General features: G+C 48.9%; 1 protein-coding gene across 1 annotated transcript; it reads right to left on the bottom strand.

Moving 5' to 3' along the window:
* Positions 1–2,621: 2,621 nt before the first annotated feature.
* Positions 2,622–4,748, bottom strand: LOC134922923 (uncharacterized). Its single transcript, XM_063920705.1, has 4 exons — positions 4,352–4,748; positions 4,137–4,265; positions 2,980–4,061; positions 2,622–2,689 (listed from the first exon to the last, which is right to left on the bottom strand). Exon 3 carries the CDS (start codon positions 4,051–4,053, stop codon positions 3,376–3,378), a length of 678 nt encoding a protein of 225 aa, XP_063776775.1. The 5' UTR covers positions 4,054–4,061; positions 4,137–4,265; positions 4,352–4,748; the 3' UTR covers positions 2,622–2,689; positions 2,980–3,375.
* Positions 4,749–17,941: the final 13,193 nt, after the last annotated feature.

Raw genomic sequence — 17,941 nt, forward strand, 5'->3', positions numbered from 1 at the left:
CCCCCCTGTTTTATCCTGTTTGGTTACCGCAAATATTTGACCCTTTTATCCAACTCTACCATGGGCGACCTAATGGTGATGTGGACCTGACCCTCCGCCATGTAGCAGACAACCCCCTCAGGTGAGATGGATTGCCCAGAACTCCCTTTGTCCAAAATCACCCCGGCATGTCCAAAGTGCAGCACTCCGGCATTTGCAAGACTGCACATCCAAACATTCCCTCCTGATACACCAATGCTGGTCAGGGAATGTTTGGATGTGTAGTGATGCAAGTGCCGGAGGGTTGCATTTGGGCCGCTGTAACCCGCTTGTGTTGTGTGGACTGTTGTATGTACCTCTTTTTTCAGCCCCAGGGTGACACTATCACCCATACCTGGAAGCTTAAACTGTTCTCTTCCACCGGTCCTGCGGTGTATCTTCCCAAGTGGCGTGGATGTGAGGAGACACGACATTTCACCTGATGTTCCATGGGTGACCCTACTGGTGATGTGGACCTGACCCTCCGCCATGTAGCAGACAACCCCCTCAGGTGAGATGCAATTGACCAACAAAACTCCCTTGTCCAAAATCACCCTGGCATGTCCAAAGTGCAGCCCTCCGGCATTTGCAAGACTGCACATCCAAACATTCCCTGAAACAGCAATGCTGGAGCGGGGAATGTTTGGATGTGTAGTGATGCAAGTGCAGGAGGGTTTCATTTGGACCCACTGTTCCCCGCTTGTGTTGTGTGGACTGTTGTATGTACCTCTTTTTTCAGCCCCAGGGTGACACTATTACCCACATCTGGTAGCTCATACTGTTCTCTTCCACAGGTCCTGCGGTGTATCTTCCCAAGTGGCGTGGATGTGAGGAGACACGACATTTCACCTGATGTTCCATGGGTGACCCTACTGGTGATGTGGACCTGACCCTCCGCCATGTAGCAGACAACCCCCTCAGGTGAGATGCAATTGACCAGCAAAACTCCCTTGTCCAAAATCACCCTGGCATGTCCAAAGTGCAGCCCTCCGGCATTTGCAAGACTGCACATCCAAACATTCCCTGAAACAGCAATGCTGGAGCGGGGAATGTTTGGATGTGTAGTGATGCAAGTGCAGGAGGGTTGCATTTGGACCCACTGTTCCCCGCTTGTGTTGTGTGGACTGTTGTATGTACCTCTTTTTTCAGCCCCAGGGTGACACTATCACCCATACCTGGAAGCTCAAACTGTTCTCTTCCACAGGTCCTGCGGTGTATCTTCCCAAGTGGCGTGGATGTGAGGAGACACGACATTTCACCTGATGTTCCATGGGTGACCCTACTGGTGATGTGGACCTGACCCTCCGCCATGTAGCAGACAACCCCCTCAGGTGAGATGCAATTGACCAACAAAACTCCCTTGTCCAAAATCACCCTGGCATGTCCAAAGTGCAGCCCTCCGGCATTTGCAAGACTGCACATCCAAACATTCCCTGAAACAGCAATGCTGGAGCGGGGAATGTTTGGATGTGTAGTGATGCAAGTGCAGGAGGGTTTCATTTGGACCCACTGTTCCCCGCTTGTGTTGTGTGGACTGTTGTATGTACCTCTTTTTTCAGCCCCAGGGTGACACTATTACCCACATCTGGTAGCTCATACTGTTCTCTTCCACAGGTCCTGCGGTGTATCTTCCCAAGTGGCGTGGATGTGAGGAGACACGACATTTCACCTGATGTTCCATGGGTGACCCTACTGGTGATGTGGACCTGACCCTCCGCCATGTAGCAGACAACCCCCTCAGGTGAGATGCAATTGACCAACAAAACTCCCTTGTCCAAAATCACCCTGGCATGTCCAAAGTGCAGCCCTCCGGCATTTGCAAGACTGCACATCCAAACATTCCCTGAAACAGCAATGCTGGAGCGGGGAATGTTTGGATGTGTAGTGATGCAAGTGCAGGAGGGTTGCATTTGGACCCACTGTTCCCCGCTTGTGTTGTGTGGACTGTTGTATGTACCTCTTTTTTCAGCCCCAGGGTGACACTATTACCCACATCTGGTAGCTCATACTGTTCTCTTCCACAGGTCCTGCGGTGTATCTTCCCAAGTGGCGTGGATGTGAGGAGACACGACATTTCACCTGATGTTCCATGGGTGACCTACTGGTGATGTGGACCTGACCCTCCGCCATGTAGCAGACAACCCCCTCAGGTGAGATGCAATTGACCAACAAAACTCCCTTGTCCAAAATCACCCTGGCATGTCCAAAGTGCAGCCCTCCGGCATTTGCAAGACTGCACATCCAAACATTCCCTGAAACAGCAATGCTGGAGCGGGGAATGTTTGGATGTGTAGTGATGCAAGTGCAGGAGGGTTGCATTTGGACCCACTGTTCCCCGCTTGTGTTGTGTGGACTGTTGTATGTACCTCTTTTTTCAGCCCCAGGGTGACACTATTACCCACATCTGGTAGCTCATACTGTTCTCTTCCACAGGTCTTCCGGTGTATCCTTCCTAAGTGGCGTGGATGTGAAGAGACAGTTCCCCTGATGTTCCCTGGGCAATCTACTTACGTACAATTCAACTGCATTACAAATTTTAATAAAAACCACAGGAAACTTCTATTTTTAAAAGTTTATTGAAGAAAAAAATTTTTTAATAAAGTTTGAAAGTTAATTAAAACAAAAAAGTAGTTTGTTCTTCTTTACATTCTTTTCTTGTGTATATAGATATCTGTGGGGAAAAGAAAAAAAAAGTATATTAAAGTAAAGACACACTAAATTCATGTTCATTTTTTTTCAATGAAAATTTGTGGAACAACACAGCCCAGCATGACCCATTGCTGGGCGGTGTTGTTCTACAAAGGCATGCGGTTCAAAGTGAAAGAGTGGCGTCAGTGGTCAGCACTTTGACACGCTAACATTTGTGGAACAACACAGCCCAGCATGACCCATTGCTGGGCGGTGTTGTTCTACAAAGGCATGCGGTTCAAAGTTTCTTGAATTAAACATGGTTCTACTCACCTTGGTACGCTCAACACAAACTTATGCCGTCCACTTCATTTTTCCTCATCAATCCTATGAATAAGTAAAAAACACAGACTAGTGAATAGTAAATTCACACAATGAAAGTCTACTGTACATCATTACAAAAAGGATTTTTGGAAGAAAAAGGGGGTATCAGAATAGCTCTTTGGCCCATCATACATGTAGCCGCAAGGAGCTTTCATCCGTTACCACACGCGCCCGCATACATGCCCGCGCATGTATGCCTACACAAAGCTCCTTGGTAGTACCCGGTCACGGGTGGGGAAGGCCAACAAAGAAAAAACAATAGTAAGAAAAACAACAAACTAATGGGAGGGGAAGACAGGGATACATGAAAAACATTTTAAAGAAAATAAAATAATACGACCGGGTTTATGGTGGAAGTCTGTCCGGATCCTCTTCTTCCCCCTGATAGGGCGTGGATGTCCTGGGAGGCTGGGGAGTATGTTGACTGGCCCTCGGTGCCCATGCTGCTGAAGATTGTGCGGCCGGTGGTGGAGGCATCTGGGGGGTGGGGTACATCCCTGTATATCCCTGGTACATCTGTGACTGACTGTACTGGGATGGGACTCGAGGAAGGGTACGATGCGTCCTTGTGGCTTGCGACGGCGGATATGGTGGATCACCAGCGTGTTGATGAGCTGGTACTGGGAGCTTTTCATAGATCATCTGCAGTGTGGTTGCCATGACCTGTTGGCTGGAAGCGGAGTGTCGATGACTATCCGACATGTTCTTATTACTTTCTGCCAAACATGTGGTGTTTTCCACAAGCTTGACCAAGGAATCGGACATAATGTTAAGTACGTTCCTATTCTCCCTATGATCTTCAAGTATGATCTGTAGTATTGTGGCCGTGCTGTCGGAAAGAGTCTTCTGCAGTTCATGTAGACTGTTGGACATTTTCTCCATTGTCCTCTCAATGTTGTCCAGTCTGCTTCCCACAACATTTGTGTATGTATCCTGGCGTGTCCCAATCTCTGATGCCAGGGTGTGAACCCTCTGAACATTTGAGGGATTCTGCCCTTCCTGGATGTCTGCCACCACATGCATTTGGGCAGCTGAAAAGAAAATTAGACAATATTATACACATTCATCATACATTTTTTTGAAGGCTCACAATTCAATTTACTCACGCAGGGATGTAGCAACTGGAGCGTCCTGCACTTCCACCTCGCCATCCTCTGACGACTCCTGTAGGAGGAGATCCGGCCTGAAGTAGGAACCAATCCCCGAAGCTAGTCCGCTGCTGGTTCGTGGCACCACTGTTTGCAAAATAATTTTTTTGGAAAAGTTAATAAACTTTACACAACTGCTGCCCCCCCCCACAAAAAAACAAAAAAAAACAAACCTTCTCCATCCTGTGATGCCGCTGCTCCAGGAGCTCCACTTGTCCTTGTTTCGGAAGACTTTTCAAGGGTCTGGCTGGATACGTCTGCACGGCTGTCCTCAAACCCAAGAAAAGTTTCGTCAGTTAACCCTGTAGACTCAAACAGATCGGGTGATGGGTCCACAAGGGTTGTGTCTTGAGGCTCTTCAGTCACAGTCCCAGAGCTCCTGGAGAGACGACGATCTGGTGATGGCCTGCGCGCAGGAGCTGTAGTTTGGCGCCCATCTTGTGGTGTGGTCGCCGACGGTGTCTGGCGCACAGGTGATAGTCTGTGCGCTGACGTCGTCTGGTGCACAGGTGACCAACTGCGCGATGACGAACTGTGGCGCACAGGTGACGATCTGTGTGCTCGCGATGCTTGCGGCGCGGTTGATGGTCCGCGCGCTGCTGCCGATGCCTGCTGCACAGGTGACGGTCCGTGCGCTGGCGATGTCCTGTGCGCAGGTGATGTCCTCTGGGCAGGTCTGTCTGAAAAAAAAAAAAGCACATTAGCACATACAAAAATTTTAAAGGGAACTACAGCTCATGTGAAAGTATTCTTACCATCAGACCTCCTTTTGGACGGCTGGTCTCCCGCCTTCCTCCGTCTTCTGGGCGGTTCTTCCTCCTCGGGAAAGCCAGCAGGACGGCTGGAGTCCACACCTCCGCGAACTCCTTCGACCATGGCAGGGTTCATGCGCCTTCTAATAACGTCCTCCCAGGGTAGCCACTTCAGATTGAGAGCCGGGCCACCTCCCGTAGCTGTCTCATGTCGGCGCTGAATCCCCATCTTCTTCTTGGTCTGTCTGCGGCAATCACTGTACCGCTTCAAGCAATTTCTGGTGCTCCGGCGGTTTCCAGAAATTGCAGTTACTTGACTGGCGATGGATTCCCAGATGTTCCGCTTTACCTTAAATGCTGTTTTCTGTGCCCTTGGTCCATACAAAACGTCGTAGGACCTGTCGACGCAATCCACTAGGACACAGTTTTCCGCCTCAGTGTATCTGGGTCCACGCGGCTTTTTCTGTCCTGCATCTTCACCAGAGGCTTCCTCCTCCGACTGCTCCTCTGGCTGGCTTCTTGCCTTTAGGGATTAAAAAAAATAAAAAATTATTTTAAAATAAGATCGGTATGTACCTGTGAGTGTCAGTATCCCTGGCATTGCACACCTATTACAGTAGGTGTGCATGGCATTGCACAAACTACAGTGGGTAAAGTTTGATGCTATTTGTGTCTGCAGGTGTGGTTAAGTACCTTTTTACTAGGCTTTTTCTTGGACTTCTCATGGGCCCTTGACGACCGCGGCTGGTCACTAGATGCCTGGTCGGTCGCATCCGCCTCCTGGGTTGGCTCCCACTCCTCATTGCTATGCAGGGATAGATCCGAGGGGGTGGGGGAAGGGGCGGATCGGGTCTGATTGTCCCTTGACATCTCTGTTATAAAAAAAAAATACATACATGTATAAATGGCTGCCCCTCACAAAATGGCTGCCCCTCACAAAATGGCTGCCCCTCACAAAATGTTGACCAGGCTGTCGACTCAACTTGCTCCAAATCACCCCAAAATGGCCAGAAAGCATCCCAGCACACTCAGGAGGCACCCCACAGCAAAATTAGGCGGGAAAACACATGTTTGAAAAACAATCAGCAGCACATGTCAACCTGGCTGTCGACTCAACTTGCTCCAAATCACCCCAAAATGGCCAGAAAGCATCCCAGCACACTCAGGAGGCACCCCACAGCAAAATTAGGCGGGAAAACACATGTTTGAAAAACAATCAGCAGCACATGTCAACCTGGCTGTCGACTCAACTTGCTCCAAATCACCCCAAAATGGCCAGAAAGCATCCCAACACACTCAGGAGGCACCCCACAGCAAAATTAGGCTGGAAAACACATGTTTGAAAAACAATCAGCAGCACATGTCAACCAGGCTGTCGACTCAACTTGCTCCAAATCACCCCAAAATGGCCAGAAAGCATCCCAGCACACTCAGGAGGCACCCCACAGCAAAATTAGGCGGGAAAACACATGTTTGAAAAACAATCAGCAGCACATGTCAACCTGGCTGTCGACTCAACTTGCTCCAAATCACCCCAAAATGGCCAGAAAGCATCCCAGCACACTCAGGAGGCACCACACAGCAAAATTAGGCGGGAAAACACATGTTTGAAAAACAATCAGCAGCACATGTCAACCTGGCTGTCGACTCAACTTGCTCCAAATCACCCCAAAATGGCCAGAAAGCATCCCAGCACACTCAGGAGGCACCCCACAGCAAAATTAGGCTGGAAAACACATGTTTGAAAAACAATCAGCAGCACATGTCAACCTGGCTGTCGACTCAACTTGCTCCAAATCACCCCAAAATGGCCAGAAAGCATCCCAACACACTCAGGAGGCACCCCACAGCAAAATTAGGCTGGAAAACACATGTTTGAAAAACAATCAGCAGCACATGTCAACCAGGCTGTCGACTCAACTTGCTCCAAATCACCCCAAAATGGCCAGAAAGCATCCCAGCACACTCAGGAGGCACCCCACAGCAAAATTAGGCAGGAAAACACATGTTTGAAAAACAATCAGCAGCACATGTCAACCAGGCTGTCGACTAAACTTGCTCCAAACCACCCCAAAATGGCCAGAAAGCATCCCAGCACCCTCAGGAGGTACACCAATGCTAATAGAAGACCCAAAAAAGTAATTTAAAAAATAAAAAAAAAACGTGAAAAACTACCCCAAAACACAAGTCTCCCCCAAAAAATGCAGCAACACAAGCAAGGGGCTATACACATACCTGCACACATGCACACATGCACAAACACCCCATGTACACCTCATGGCAACCCCCACTACACAAACACATACATGCAACACCAGACACACATGTGGTACTTACCTACAAATGTAGTAAAAGCTCCTAAAATGGCTCTGCTCCGGGGTAACAGGAATCCTCCTGACTGTCCTGGAATAAAGCCTGCTGGGGTGTCCAAACGATATCCACAGCAAACAACCAAATTGCTAGCTCTGCTCCTCCTCACACCTCTCTGCAGGTTCACAAAATGGCTGCAGAGCACATGCAGCAAACAAGCCCTAATAAAGGGCTGCTTTAGGCGGGAAGGCGAATTCAGTACACCCACTACTCGCCGATTGGCCGTAATCCGCCTGCGGGAGGGGCGAATCAGTTTTTCATTGAATATTGAGAATTCAGGGTCCCGGCGACAGGGCTGCGGCTGGCGATAGCGGGCGAATTATACAGAGGCGGATCTAATGACGCGATTCGCCCGCTATTGCATATACCTGTATTGCTAGTTGGATGTGTAATACAATTCAGCTTGCACATTCTGTGGCAGGCCTGCCACAGCCAAAATATGTAAATGCCCATTCCACAAGGAAGGTGGGCTCATCTTGGGCGGCTGCCCGAGGGGTCTCGGCTTTTACAACTTTGCCGAGCGGTTATTTAGTCAGGGGCAAACACGTTTGTAAAATCCTACAAATTTGATACCCTGGCTAAGGAGGACCTGGAGTTCTCTCATTCGGTGCTGCAGAGTCATCCGCACTCTCCCGCCCGTTTGGGAGCTTTGGTATTATCCCCATGGTCCTTTCAGGAACCCCAGCATCCACTAGGACGATAGAGAAAATGAGAATTTACTTACCGATAATTCTATTTCTCGGAGTCCGTAGTGGATGCTGGGCGCCCATCCCAAGTGCGGATTATCTGCAATACTTGTACATAGTTACAAAAATCGGGTTATTATTGTTGTGAGCCATCTTTTCAGAGGCTCCGCTGTTATCATACTGTTAACTGGGTTCAGATCACAGGTTGTACAGTGTGATTGGTGTGGCTGGTATGAGTCTTACCCGGGATTCAAAATCCTTCCTTATTATGTACGCTCGTCCGGGCACAGTATCTAACTGGCTTGGAGGAGGGTCATAGGGGGAGGAGCCAGTGCACACCACCTGATCCTAAAGCTTTACTTTTTGTGCCCTGTCTCCTGCGGAGCCGCTATTCCCCATGGTCCTTTCAGGAACCCCAGCATCCACTACGGACTCCGAGAAATAGAATTATCGGTAAGTAAATTCTCATTTTTTCTTTTATACTCAGGTTGCTTACAAATATATGTGCAGATTACATAGTAAGGAACTTTTGCAGCAATACAGTAAGATGCATAAATAAGCTAGGAGCATAAAGAAGATAAAATTATCAGTTACATGAACAATAAAAAAATTACTATTGATTACATACCAAAAGAAAATCAAATCAGAATGTAACTACTCTCCGCCCACATCCATCCCTATCCTATTTACTGTTGTTTATGTTTTGTTACTTTTTGTTTTCCATACTATAGATTAAAAATGATTCAATAAAGTATTATCGGGGAAAAAATGGTCCTATTACGGCTCTGTGTATAGTTTGTATATTCTCCCAGTGCTTGCATGGGTTTTCATCCGGTTACCTCCCACACATCAAAAACATACAGGTAAGTTAATTGGCTCCTAACAAAAAAATGAAGCATGTAGGTGTGTGCATGTGTGGTAGGGAATATAGATTGTAAGCTCTACTGGGCAGGGACTGATGTGAAAGGACAAATATTCCCTATAAAATTCTGCTGAATATATGTGCGCTGTATAAATAATAATATATAAATGGTAATAATAAATAAATGAAACTATTTCAATCATCTTCAACAGTTTTTGTGTGGCTCCACAAATGACCTTCCACCAGTGGCATGCCTATTGTAGGTGCAACTGCGTATATCCTGCGTATGCATGGGTCAACCAGAATTGTCGATGGTACTGCATATGCATCGCAATTATGAGAATGCATACAAAAATTTGTGAATGCATTGGTGGGCGTCTTTTACCTTATTGGGCAGCTCTTCACATGCGTTTTTTAGTTGAAGCAGTTCAGAGAAAATCGCCATATCTGTTTCAATAGCGATCCAAGCTGAATGAGGTCCTCTGTCACTATGGGGGTAATAAGGAGTTGATCGCAGCAGCAAATTTGTTAGCAGTTGGGCAAAGCCATGTGCACCGCAGGTGGGGCAGATTTAACATGTGCAGAGAGAGCTAGATTTGGGTGGGGTTGTGTTCAAACGGAAATCCAAATTGCAGTGTAAAAATAAAGCAGCCAATATTTACCCTGAACAGAAACAAAATAGCCCACCCAAATCTAACTCTATCTGCACATGTTATATCTGCCACGGGTGGTCTTCTGTTTGCCGGCGGTCGGGCTCCCGGCGCTCAGTATACCGGCGCCGGGAGCCCGACAGCCGGCATACCGACACTTATTTTCCCTCGTGGGGGTCCACGACCCCCATAGAGGGAGAATAAAATAGTGTGGCGCGCGTAGCGCGCCACCGTGCCCGTAGCGTGGCGAGCGCAGCGAGCCCGCAAGGGGCTCATTTGCGCTCGCCAAGCTGTCGGTAAGCCGGCGGTCGGGCTCCCGGCGCCGGGATGCTGGTCGCCGGGAGCCCGACCGCCGGCCAGCCGTAGTGAACCCATCTGCCACACCTGCAGTGCACATGGTTTTGCCCAACTGCTAACAAATTTGCTGCTGCAAAAATGTTCGCTGCGCAGCGATGATGCAAAAAAATGGCACTTCTTCGCATGCGTATGCGGCGCAATGCGCACGCGCGACGTACTTTTACAACGGCTAGCGAAGCTTTTCAGTCGCAGTGCTGGCCGCAGAGTGATTGACAGGAAGGGGGCGTTTCTGGGTGTCAACTGACCGTTTTCAGGGAGTGATCGAAAAAACGCAGGCGTGTATGTGACGTCAAATCCGGAACTAAACAGTCTGAAGTGATTGCAAGTGCTGAGTAGGTCTGGAGCTACTCTGAAACTACACAATTTTTTTTCGTAGTCGCACTGCGATCCTTTCGTTCGCACTTCTGCTAAGCTAAGATACACTCCCAGAGGGCGGCGGTTTAGCGTTTGCACGGCTGCTAAAAGCAGCTAGCGAGCGATCAACACGGAATGACCCCCTTTGAGTGGTGTTTTGCTTCATCTACGATGCAAATGTAAAGAAAATGTCCCTACGCTACACTGTGGTTTAATCTTGCCGTATAGCATATTGAGGCTAGGTAAATGAGGACACATTTGTATGTAGCTTGTTCATTTGGAATAACTAGTTTTCACAAAACGGGGAAAATATATCTACAATTATTATACTATTATACTAAGTAGGCTGCTGGTGAGTATGAGTAACCTCAGCATACTGTAGCAGTGTGATTTTACCCGGGATTCCAAGAGGAGCATAAAAAAAAATAAGATTTTAAACCTACCGGTAAATCTTTTCTCCTAGTCCGTAGAGGATGCTGGGGACTCCGTAAGGACCATGGGGAATAGATGGGCTCCGCAGGAGACATGGGCACTAAAAAGAACTTTAGGTATGGGTGTGCACTGGCTCCTCCCTCTATGCCCCTCCTCCAGACCTCAGTTAGAGAAACTGTGCCCAGAGGAGACGGACAGTACGAGTAAAGGATTTTGGAAATCCAAGGGCAAGATTCATACCAGCCATACCATCCACACCGTATAACTTGGACTATACGAACCAGTCAACAGTATGAAACAAAACATCATCAGTCAAAGACCGATCACAACTGCAACAAAAAACCCTTGTGCTAGCAATAACTATATACAAGTCTTGCAGAATGAAGTCCGCACTGGGACGGGCGCCCAGCATCCTCTACGGACTAGGAGAAAAAGATTTACCGGTAGGTTTCAAATCTTATTTTCTCTTACGTCCTAGAGGATGCTGGGGACTCCGTAAGGACCATGGGGATTATACCAAAGCTCCAGACCGGGCGGGAGAGTGCGGATGACTCTGCAGCACCGATTGAGCAAACATGAGGTCCTCATCAGCCAGGGTATCAAACTTGTAGAACTTAGCAAAGGTGTTTGAACCCGACCAAGTAGCTGCTCGGCAAAGCTGTAATGCCGAGACACCTCGGGCAGCCGCCCAAGAAGAGCCCACCTTACTAGTGGAATGGGCCTTTACCGAATTTGGCAACGGTAATCCAGCCGTAGCATGAACCTGCTGAATCGTGTTACAGATCCAGCGAGCAATAGTCTGCTTAGAAGCAGGAGCGCCAACCTTGTTGGCTGCATACAGGACAAACAGGGCCTCTGTTTTCCTAACCCGAGCTATTCTGGCCACATAAATTTTCAATGCCCTGACCACATCCAGGGACGCGGAATCCTCCACGTCCCTTGTAGCCACAGGCACCACAATAGGTTGGTTCATATGAAAGGAAGAAACCACATTAGGCAAAAATTGAGGACGAGTCCGCAACTCAGCTCTATCCACATGGAAAATCAGATAAGGGCTTTTGTGAGACAAAGCCGCCAACTCAGACACTCGCTGTGCCGAAGCCAAGGCCAACAACATGACCACTTTCCAAGTGAGATACTTCAATTCAACTGTTTGAAGAGGCTCAAACCAGTGCGACTTAAGAAAACGTAACACCACGTTAAGGTCCCATGGTGCCACCGGAGGCACAAAAGGAGGCTGGATATGCAGCACCCCTTTCACAAAAGTCTGGACTTCTGGAAGAGAAGCCAATTCCTTTTGAAAGAAAATGGATAGGGCCGAAATCTGAACCTTAATGGAGCCTAATTTTAGGCCCAAATTCACTCCAGTTTGCAGGAAGTGAAGAAAACGGCCCAGATGGAATTCTTCCGGAGGAGCAGTCCTGGCTTCGCACCAAGACACATACTTCCTCCATATACGGTGATAATGTTTCGCTGTCACCTCCTTCCTAGCCTTTATCAGAGTAGGAATGACCTCATCCGGAATGCCCTTCTCCGCTAGGATCCTGCGTTCAACCGCCATGCCATCAAATGCAGACGCGGTAAGTCCTGGAACAGACAAGGCCCTTGTTGTAACATGTCTTCCCTGAGCGGAAGAGGCCACGGATCCTCTGTGAACATTTCCTGCAGATCCGGATACCAGGCCCTTCGAGGCCAATCTGGAGCAATGAGAACTGTCTGTACACCTCTTCGTCTTATGATTCTCAGTATTTTTGAGATGAGAGGAAGAGGAGGGAACACATAGACCGACTGAAACACCCACAGTGTCACCAGTGCATCCACTGCAACTGCCTGAGGGTCCCCTGACCTGGCGCAATATCTATGAAGTTTCCTGTTGAGGCGTGATGCCATCATGTCTATTTGAGGCAGACCCCACTGACTTACAATTTCTGCGAAGACTTCCTGATGAAGTCCCCACTCTCCGGGATGCAGATCGTGTCTGCTTAGGAAGTTTGCTTCCCAGTTGTCCACTCCCGGAATGAAGACTGCTGTCAGAGCACTGACATGATTCTCCGCCCATTGAAGAATCTTTGAGGCTTCTGCCATTGCGACTCTGCTCCTTGTGCCGCCTTGGCGGTTTACATGAGCCACTGCTGTGATGTTGTCTGACTGAATCAGAACCGGTAGACCTCGAAGTAAGGTCTCTGCTTGCCGAAGGCCGTTGTATATGGCCCTTAATTCCAGCACATTTATGTGCAGACAAGCTTCCTGGCTTGACCACAGACCCTGGAAGTTTCTTCCCTGCGTGACTGCTCCCCAGCCTCGGAGGCTCGCGTCCGTGGTTACCAGAACCCAGTCCTGAATGCCGAACCTGCGACCCTCTAGAAGGTGAGCACTCTGCAGCCACCACAGGAGAGATAACCCGGCCCTGGTGGACAGGCTGATCATTTGATGAATCTGTAGATGTGATCCGAACCACTTGTCCAGAAGGTCCCATTGAAAAGTCCTCGCAGGGAACCTGCCGAATGGAATGGCCTCGTAAGACGCCACCATTTTTCCCAGAACTCGAGTGCAGTGATGCACCGACACCCTTTCTGGCTTCAACAGGTCCCTGACCAAGCCCTGAAGTTCCTGGGCCTTTTCCATCGGGAGAAAGACCCTCTTTTGTTCCGTGTCCAGAATCATGCCTAAGAAAAACAATCGGGTCATTGGAACTAACTGTGACTTCGGGAGATTGAGAATCCAGCCAGCCGTGCTGTTGCAACACCCTCAGGGAGAGTGATACGCTGTCTAGCAACTGTTCTCTCGATCTCGGTTTTATCAGGAGATCGTCCAAGTATGGGATAATTGTGACACTCTGCTTGCGCAGGAGCACCATCATTTCTGCCATTAATTTGGTAAAAATCCTCGGGGCCGTGGAAAGCCCAAACGGCAACGTCTGAAATTGGTAATGACAATCCTGCACCACAAACCTCAGGAACGCCTGATGAGGTGGATATATGGGGACATGAAGGTATGCATCCTTTATGTCTAGGGACACCATATAATCCCCCCCTTCCAGGCTGGCGATGACCGCTCTGAGCGATTCCATCTTGAACTTGAACCTCTTTAAGTATAGGTTTAAGGATTTTAAATTCAGAATGGGTCTGACCGAACCGTCCGGCTTCGGGACCACAAACAGGGTTGAATAATAGCCCATCCCTTGCTGAAGCAGGGGAACTTTGACCACCACTTGTTGAAGGCACAATTTTTGAATTGCCGCTAAAACTACCTCCCTCTCCGGGGAAGAAGCCGGCAGTGCCGATTTGAAAAACCGTCGAGAGGCACCTCTTCGAATTCCAGCCTGTACCCCTAAGAAACAATATCTATTGACCTGAGAGTGAACCCAGACATGGCTGAAAAGTCGAAGACGTGCCCCCACTGGGGCGGGCTCCCTCAACGGAGCCCCAGCGTCATGCGGTGGATTTAGTAGAAGCCGGGGAGGACTTCTGTTCCTGGGAACTGGCTGTAGCTGGCAGCTTTTTCCCCTTGCCCTTACCTCTGGCAAGAAAGGAATATCCCCGAGCTCACTTGGATATATGCGACCGAAAGGACTGCATCTGATAATGTGGCGCTTTCTTAGGCTGTGAGGAAACATAAGGCAAAAAATTTGATTTACCTGCAGTAGCCGTGGAAACTAGGTCCGTGAGACCTTCCCCAAACAATTCCTCACCTTTGTAAGGCAAAACCTCCATATGCCGTTTCGAGTCGGCATCACCCATCCACTGTCGGGTCCACAGGGCTCGCCTGGCAGAAATCGCCATAGCGTTCGCTCTGGAACCCAGTATGCCCACATACCTCTGAGCATCTCTCATATAAAGGACCGCATCCTTAATATGACCCAGGGTCAATAAAATAGTTTCCTTATCCATCGTATCCATATCAGCAGATAAGGTATCAGTCCACGCTATTACAGCACTACAAACCCAAGCCGACGCTATTGCCGGTCTGAGTAATGTACAAGTATGTGTGTAAATTGACTTCAAGGTAGTCTCCTGCTTGCGATGAGCAGGATCCCTGAGGGTTGCGGTATCCTGAGACGGCAGCGCCACCTTTTTGGAAAGGCGTGTCAACGCTTTGTCCACCCTTGGGGAGGATTCCCACCGTATCCTGTCCTTAATCGGGAAAGGATACGCCATAAGAATCCTTTCTCTAACGTCCTAGTGGATGCTGGGGACTCCGTCAGGACCATGGGGAATAGCGGGCTCCGCAGGAGACAGGGCACATCTAAAAAAGCTTTTAGGTCACATGGTGTGTACTGGCTCCTCCCCCCATGACCCTCCTCCAAGCCTCAGTTAGGTTTTTGTGCCCGTCCGAGAAGGGTGCAATCTAGGTGGCTCTCTTAAAGAGCTGTTTAGAAAAGTTTTTTTTTTTAGGTTTCATTCAGTGATTCCTGCTGGCAACAGGATCACTGCAACGAGGGACTTAGGGGAGAGATCTCCAACTCACCTGCGTGCAGGATGGATTGGGATCTTAGGCTACTGGACACTGAGCTCCAGAGGGAGTCGGAACACAGGTCAGCCTGGGGTTCGTCCCGGAGCCGCGCCGCCGATCCCCCTTACAGACGCTGAAGAAGACGGCAGAACGGAGGTCCGGAAACAGGCGGCAGAAGACTTCACAGTCTTCATGAAGGTAGCGCACAGCACTGCAGCTGTGCGCCATTGTTGTCACACGGCTCACTGACCTAGTCACGGAGGGTGCAGGGCGCTGCTGGGGGCGCCCTGGGCAGCAATATAAGTACCTTATTGGCAAAATAAATACATCACATATAGCCATTAAGGCTATATGTATGTATTTTAACCCAGGCCAGTTCTTAAAAACCGGGAGAAAAAACCAGCCGAAAAGGGGGCGGAGCTTATTCTCCTCAGCACACAGCGCCATTTTCCCTCACAGAAAGGCTGAGGGGAAGGCTCCCATGCTCTCCCCTGCACTGCACTACAGAAACAGGGTTAAAACAGAGAGGGGGGGCACTGATTTGGCGATATAAATATATATTAAATGCTATAAGGGAGGAACACTTTTATAAAGGTTGTCCCTGTATAATTATAGCATTTTGGTGTGTGCTGGCAAACTCTCCCTCTGTCTCCCCAAAGGGCTAGTGGGTCCTGTCCTCTATCAGAGCATTCCCTGTGTGGGTGCTGTATGTCGGTACGTGTGTGTCGACATGTATGAGAAAAATGTTGGTGAGGAGGCGGAGCAAATTGCCTGTAATGGTGATGTCACTCTCTAGGGAGTCGACACCGGAATGGATGGCTTACTTGTGGAAGTACGTGATCATGTCAACACGCTGCGAGCCGGTTGACGACATGAGACGACCGGCAAACAAATTAGTACCTGTCCAGGCGTCTCAGACACCGTCAGGGGCTTGTAAAAACGCCCATTTACCTCACGGACACTGACTCCAGTGTCGACGGTGAAGAAACAAACGTATTTTCCTTTAGGGCCACACGTTACATGTTAAGGGCAATGAAGGAGGTGTTACATATTTCTGATACTACAAGTACCACAAATAAGGGTATTTTGTAGGGTGTGAATAAACTACTTGTAGTTTTGCCTGAATCAGATAAATTAAATGAAGTGTGTGATGATACGTGGGGTTCCTCCGATAGAAAGTTATGGGCGGTATACCCTTTCCCGCCAGAAGTAAGGGCGAGTTGGGAAACACACCTTAGGGTGGATAAGGCGCTCACACGCTTATAAAACAAGTGGCGTTACCGTCTCCAGATACGGCCGCCCTCAAGGAGCCAGCTGATAGGAAGCTGAAAAATAGCCTAAGAAGTATATACACACATACTGGTGTTATACTACGACCAGCAATCGCCTCAGACTGGATGTGCAGCGCTGAGGGGGCTTGGTCGGATTTCCTGACTGAAAATTTTGATACCCTTGACAGGGACAAGATTTTATTGTCTATAGAGCATTTTAAGGATGCATTTCTATATATGCGTGATGCGCAGAGGGATATTTGCATTCTGGCATCAAGAGTAAATGTGATGTCCATATCTGCCAGACGAAGACACGACAGTGGTCAGGTGAGGCAGATTCCAGACGGCACATGGAAGTATTGCCGTATAAAGGGGCGGTCCATCGGACCTGGTGGCCATGGCAACAGCTGAAAAATCCACTTTTTGTTCCCCGAGTCACATCTCAGCAGAAAAGGACACAGTCTTTTCAGTCTCAGTCCTTTCGTCCCCATACGGGCAGGCGGGCAAAGGCCAGTCATATCTGCCCAGGGGTAGAGGAACGGGAAGAAGACTGCAGCAAGCAGCCCATTCCCAGGAACAGAAGCCCTTCACAGCTTCTGCCAAGTCCGCAGCATGACGCTGGGGCAGTACAAGCGGACTCAGGTGCGGTAGGGGGTCATCTCAAGAGTTTCAGCACGCAGTGGGCTCACTCGCAAGGGGACTCCTGGATCCTACATGTAGTATCCCAGGTGTACATTGGAAATTCGAGACGTCTCCTCCTCACAAGTTCCGGAAGTCTGTTTTACCAACGTCTACCTCCGACAGGGAGGCAGTATTGGAAACAATTCACAGGCTGTATTCCCAGCAGGTGATAATCAAAGTACCCATCCTACAACAAGGGAGGGGGTATTATTCCACACTATATTGTGGTACTGAAGCCAAACGGCTCGGTGAGATCTGAAATATTTGAACACTTACATACAAGCGTTCAAATCAAGATGGAGTCACTCAGAGCAGTGATAGCGAACCAGGAAGAAGGGGACGAGATGGTGTCACTGGATATCAGGGACATTTACCTACATGTCCAAATTTGCCCTTCTCACCAAGGGTACTTCAGGTTCGTGGTACAGAACTGTCACTATCAGTTCAGACGCTGCCGTTTGGATTGTCCACGGCGCCCCGGGTCTTTACCAAGGTAATGGCCGAAATGATGATTCTTCTTAAAAGAAACTTGGACGCTTTCCTGATAAGGGCAAGGTCCAGAGAACAGTTGGAGGTCGGAGTAGCACTATCTTTAATAGTTCTACGACAGCACGAGTGGATTCTAAATATTCCAAAATCGTAGCTTTTCCGAGGACACGTCTACTGTTCCTAGGGATGATTCTGGACACAGTCCAGAAAAAGGTGTTTCTCCCAGAGGAGAAAGCCAGGGAGTTATCCGAGCTAATCGGGATCCTCCTAAAAACAGGAAAAGTGTCAATGCATCATTGCACAAGAGTCCTGGTAAAAATGGTGGCTTATTACGAAGCAATTCCATTCGGCAGATTTCACGCAAGAACTCTTCAGTGGGATCTGCTGGACAAATGGTCCGGATCGCA

This window comes from Pseudophryne corroboree, chromosome 1, assembly GCF_028390025.1.
Source record: "Pseudophryne corroboree isolate aPseCor3 chromosome 1, aPseCor3.hap2, whole genome shotgun sequence".
NCBI lineage: Eukaryota > Metazoa > Chordata > Amphibia > Anura > Myobatrachidae > Pseudophryne > Pseudophryne corroboree.